The sequence below is a fragment of the Vigna unguiculata genome, chromosome 3 (genome assembly GCF_004118075.2).
Source record: "Vigna unguiculata cultivar IT97K-499-35 chromosome 3, ASM411807v1, whole genome shotgun sequence".
Classification (NCBI taxonomy): domain Eukaryota; kingdom Viridiplantae; phylum Streptophyta; class Magnoliopsida; order Fabales; family Fabaceae; genus Vigna; species Vigna unguiculata.
The window spans coordinates 10,190,569-10,195,665 of NC_040281.1; the positions used below are offsets into that span (position 1 = coordinate 10,190,569).

General features: G+C 25.6%; 1 protein-coding gene across 1 annotated transcript; it reads left to right on the forward strand.

Annotated features, from left to right (window-relative positions):
• Positions 1–216: 216 nt before the first annotated feature.
• LOC114176028 (TMV resistance protein N) lies at positions 217–1,210 on the forward strand. Its single transcript, XM_028060921.1, has 2 exons — positions 217–710; positions 901–1,210. Exons 1-2 carry the CDS (start codon positions 262–264, stop codon positions 995–997), a joined length of 546 nt encoding a protein of 181 aa, XP_027916722.1. The 5' UTR covers positions 217–261; the 3' UTR covers positions 998–1,210.
• The last annotated feature ends 3,887 nt before the right edge of the window (positions 1,211–5,097 follow it).

Genomic DNA, 5,097 nt, shown 5'->3' on the forward strand with positions numbered 1-5,097 from the left:
TTGAAGGACAAGCACAGTTCCAAACACATGCATTCTCGGCAGTCAAATTTTTCAAACACTTTTACTCTTTTTCGTCAAATACCTAGTATTTTCTCCATTCAATTTCAAACCCCAACCTTATAAAACTGGTCGTTAATTAAACCCGTCACCACACATATATATATACACACATTACCCTCTCCTCTTCCTCTATCAACCACCATTTAAAAACCAGAAACACTAATCACAAAGACAAAAACAAAATATTTTCTTGCTGAAGCCATGCAACATTTGCCAGCCACGTTGTGCCGCAAACTGGCTCGTCCAGCATGCGATGTGTTCATAAACCACCGTGGCATCGACACCAAGAGGAACATCGCGGGGTTGCTCTACGACAGTTTGACTAGGATGGAAGTGCGGTCGTTTTTGGACAGCATGAACATGAAACCTGGGGATAGGTTGTTCGATCACATCGACAGGGCCATTCTAGGGTGCAAAGTGGGTGTTACGGTGTTTTCGCCACGTTACTGCGACTCCTATTTTTGTCTCCATGAACTCGCTCTTCTCATGGAGTCAAAGAAAAGGGTTGTGCCAATCTTCTACGATGTGAAACCTTCGCAGCTTGTGGTCAAGGACAACGGAACTTGTCCCTCTAAACACCTTCAGAGATTCTCTTTGGCACTCGAGGAAGCTAAATACACTGTTGGATTGACCTTTGATTCTTTGAAAGGGTACGTATATCACGTACTACACAAACATCCACATAAAACTATAAACAATAATAATACCAAATTAAAAATACCAGTTGTCAATCATTAACAACTATTGAAAATTTCTCTCACACTATAATTAGTTTTTTAAGTAATTGTTAAATCGTTTTGGTTAATTAATGCAAAAATGTTATATTTTATGCGTTTTCAGGGACTGGTCGGAGATATTAAGGGATGCTTCAGATGCAGTGATGATGAACTTGCTGGAGGTAGAAGAAGAGCGAAAAAATTTGAAGAGAAAACCGTGAATACTATCTTTTTTTTATAGAATTAATACTGAACATTACAATAGTAATAAGTTCTTTTTGTTTTTTCTTTGGCCTGTATGTGCTCTCAAATGAGATCCATATAGTCCTCTAACATCAATCGATTTATGCCCTAAATTAATCAGCTTAATTGATTGGTTTAGGCGACAACAATTTCCATTTATTTTTAATTTTTTTAACAAATATGTTGCAAGTAATGGGTTTAGTTTCCAATGATCAGTTTGATTTTCTGGGTTCTTTTGCTGAATCCAATCCCTTAATTCGGGATTATTGGACAATGTCAAGATTCAATTCAATAAATTGTAGTTTGTTTACACTGAATATTATATCTGTTTGTTTGATTTTCTGACTATGTACTCGTGAAGATATAAAATGCATGAGAGCTATCATCTCTAGCTAGTATTTGTATTTAATAAAACCATGGAAAATTATAAAATTAACACAAAAATTATGGAAAAAAAATTAACTAAGACGTGTTATTTTCAATAAAACTCCAATAAAGAAGTATAATAAAAAGTATGTGGAAGGTTTTGTTTTAACATTTCTCACTATGGAATATATATATATATATATATATATATATATATATATATATATATATATATATATATATATATATATATATATAAAATAAGATGAAGTTTATTTAGTCATTAAACATAAGCCTGAAAAATAAAATTTAATTTAAGCAATACTCAAATTGTATAATAAGTCTCATTAATGATATTAACGAAGGTCAATTTACTCACATTATACAAAATCATTCAATTCCTGAGAAATATTAGGAATAAATCTCTTTTAAATAATACATCTTTATTATTGATTAATATTTTTAATAGAAATCGTCAATTTTGATGGTATGATTTCAAACTATATGTACACATGATTTGTTATCGAGTCATATTTTTTAAGTCTCAAAACTTTATAGCATTGATTTAGATTTTAAGTTTGTTGCATAAATTGTATATGTAATTGATTTTAAGGTATACACTTTTTTAACATTATATTTTTAATTCTGTGAAAGTACTTTTTTTTAATACACAATTTTTATTCATTGAAATATATGTGTTTCACTAATTAATTTTAAATGAATTCCTAATTAAATGAAAAATGTGACCCACCTAGTTACTTTATATATAAATTTTATCCAATAAAAATATGTCGAAAATGATTTATTAAAAAAATACATTTTTAGTATTTTTTTAATCCAATCTATGACTCTTCAACTTTCCAAGACTTCCTATACGAACACAAAACCACTCCATTAAGTTTATATATATATATATATATATATATATATATATATATATATATATATATATATATATATATATTCTTTTAAAAGTGACTTGTTAATCCTTCCGTTTTCTCCAAAATATTTTCTTAAATTGTTTAAATAATCTGTGGATACTCTTAATGAATTGAAATATTATTTTAAAAGGGCATATGCATATCCACACACAGCGACCGATCTTAATAAAGAAGTTTGGAAGAGTAAAAAGAATATATTTAAATTTTATATATTTAATTATTATTATTATTATTAATATAAAAAATATATATAATTTAGTTTTGAAATCTTGTATATTTTTTTCTTAAAAAAAGTTATAGTTTTGAAATTGTATTTATATGAAACTCATTTTAAATAAGTTTTTTTTTAATTTCATCTCTTTCTTTTAATATTTTCATATTTCAGAACGTTTTCTTATAATAAGTTGTAAAGAATTAATATAAAGCATTCTGCCTATAATTTAAAAGAATTAATATGAAAATTTTAACTTATAAGTCTTTGAATCTTAAGAAATGGTCATTTGATTCAACAACTGAATTTCTAGTATCATGCTTGAAAATAAGTGAATAAGTAAAGTTGTATTGTTTTCATCTTTAAGGGTATCTTCCCTTTTATCACTTAAAACAAATGAATCTATTATTTTATTTTCCCTCAATAATAACTATTTAAAAAAATTAAGACTAAAAAATAATTTATCAAAATCTAATCAAAAATTGAGAGACGTAATTACTAAAAAATATGATAATCAAGTCACTTTTAAGAAATGATTATGAAAAAACATATTGTACCTAACTTTTCTTTTCATATTTATAAAAAAAAAAAATATACAAAAAACTCATAAGATGAAAAAAAAACTAAATATCAAACTAATATTTTTGTATCAAGAGAAATGAGAAAATTACCTTCTTTTTTTTATCTTAGAGGAGAACGGATGAGAACTGAGAACGAGAGAATAAATTTATGTCTAACTTTCTATTTTTTTAAACAAAAAATCAAAAAAGATATGCAAGAATAATAAATGAATAATACAATAATGAAAACCTTCAAATGAGAGAGAATAAAAAAATATCTCAATAAATTTTATTATTCTTTATTATTTTTAATTTTATTATTTATTAATATTAAATATTATATGTTATAAAAAAATAAAATCAATTTTAAAAAAATAAAAATATTTAAAAGAAAAAGTAAAAAATTTATTGGGAAGCCCTGCCCCCTGCGGACCTTCTAAGGTCCGCCACCGTCCACGCAGAACATTAGAGTAATAAAAAAAATATACTTATTATACAAGTGATAGTTATGTTTTTTAATCAAGTCGGGTAGAGTTTGAACCCTAGTGAAGTTATTCTTAGTATGAAATAAATCATCTAAAGAGGAAGTATGTTTTGACTTAGATGTTAATCATTGTATCAACGAAAAATAATTCGTATTAATATCAAGATTATTTTAAACAATTAACATAAAACAATAGTATACAAATTTTCCAAATTTTATATTTTGTTTTTTCTATAACTAAAATTTAATAGATATAAATTATTGATGAAGTGTAAAAATGTGAGATTTTTTGTGCCTTTATTTACAAGAAACCAAAAAGAGTTTTGTAGATATAAAACTCACACACCCAAGAGAAAGATCTCTAAGAGAGATAACCTTATGATTAAAGTTATATTAATTAACTAATTATTCATATATTTTAGTTTTAAGTATTTTTTTTTCTCTTAACATATTTATATATTGTGTATGTCCGTAAAAGTGCAAATGAAAGCATAAATTAATAAAGTGAAACAAATTTTGTTAATTTAATAAGGTTTGTGTATTGTCAACAAACAGCACTTGTGAGACCTAATACACACCGCATATTCTGTGATATTTCTTAAACATTATTAAAAAGGCAAAGTGGGTTTGTATTAGATAATAAGTTCTAAACGAAGAAGACACGCTAATTAATTGGAAAATTAGGCTCATTCGCATATCTTCACTCAAGAAATCAACAACCATATCTATCTCAATTCTCAAGTGATAGCGATTAATTAATAATGTTAAATTAATTTGTTGTTAAACTATATATAGTATAATAATAAATTATGTATGATGAATCTGTTGTGTCAGGGGAATTTTGTCGTGTGAAGGATATCTCTCTCACGGTTTAATTATAATACTTTAAAAAATTGTATTTTACTGTTAATTTTAAAGTTTAAAATTTAATTAACTATTTTCATTATGTACTATTTAAATAAAATACGTAGGTAAAGAGAAGATATGGGAGAGTGGGAGATCAACAAATAGTAATAAGTAACTCGAGGTAAGGGAAGAGAAAATTAAAAAAATAATAATAATATTTTTATGTTATACTATATATGATTAATATTAAGTGACATGTTTTATAAAAGAAATAAAAATCCACTCATTTAATTTCCCACAAATACTATAAGAAGAATTATGATAATATCTCTCTTTACTTACTTTTATCGGTTAAACTTACATATTAACTCAAAAATATATATAACCAACCCCATACTTTGCATTTTTCTTATGTTTTTTTTTTTCTATCTTTGAATAAATATTACAACTTCCTTCCAGTTATTTGACAGTACAGTAAAAAAAATCAATCTTAATACAAAATTTATTTCTATTAATTTTGTTTAAGTTTTTATATGATTGAAATAATCCAAGGGCGCGTTTCATCTTTATTAATTATCACAAGTGACGATTAATGTTAGGATGTAATTAATTTGAAGAGATTTTTTACACTTTATTGTTTTCTGTTATATATCTAAAAAATTCTTAATGA

Bases quoted from the DNA above. Each gene is read 5' to 3' on its own strand.
- LOC114176028 (XM_028060921.1), top strand. From the start codon at position 262: ATGCAACATTTGCCAGCCACGTTGTGCCGCAAACTGGCTCGTCCAGCA. The intron at 711-900 runs GTACGTATATCA...ATGCGTTTTCAG, and splicing joins ACCTTTGATTCTTTGAAAGG to GGACTGGTCGGAGATATTAA.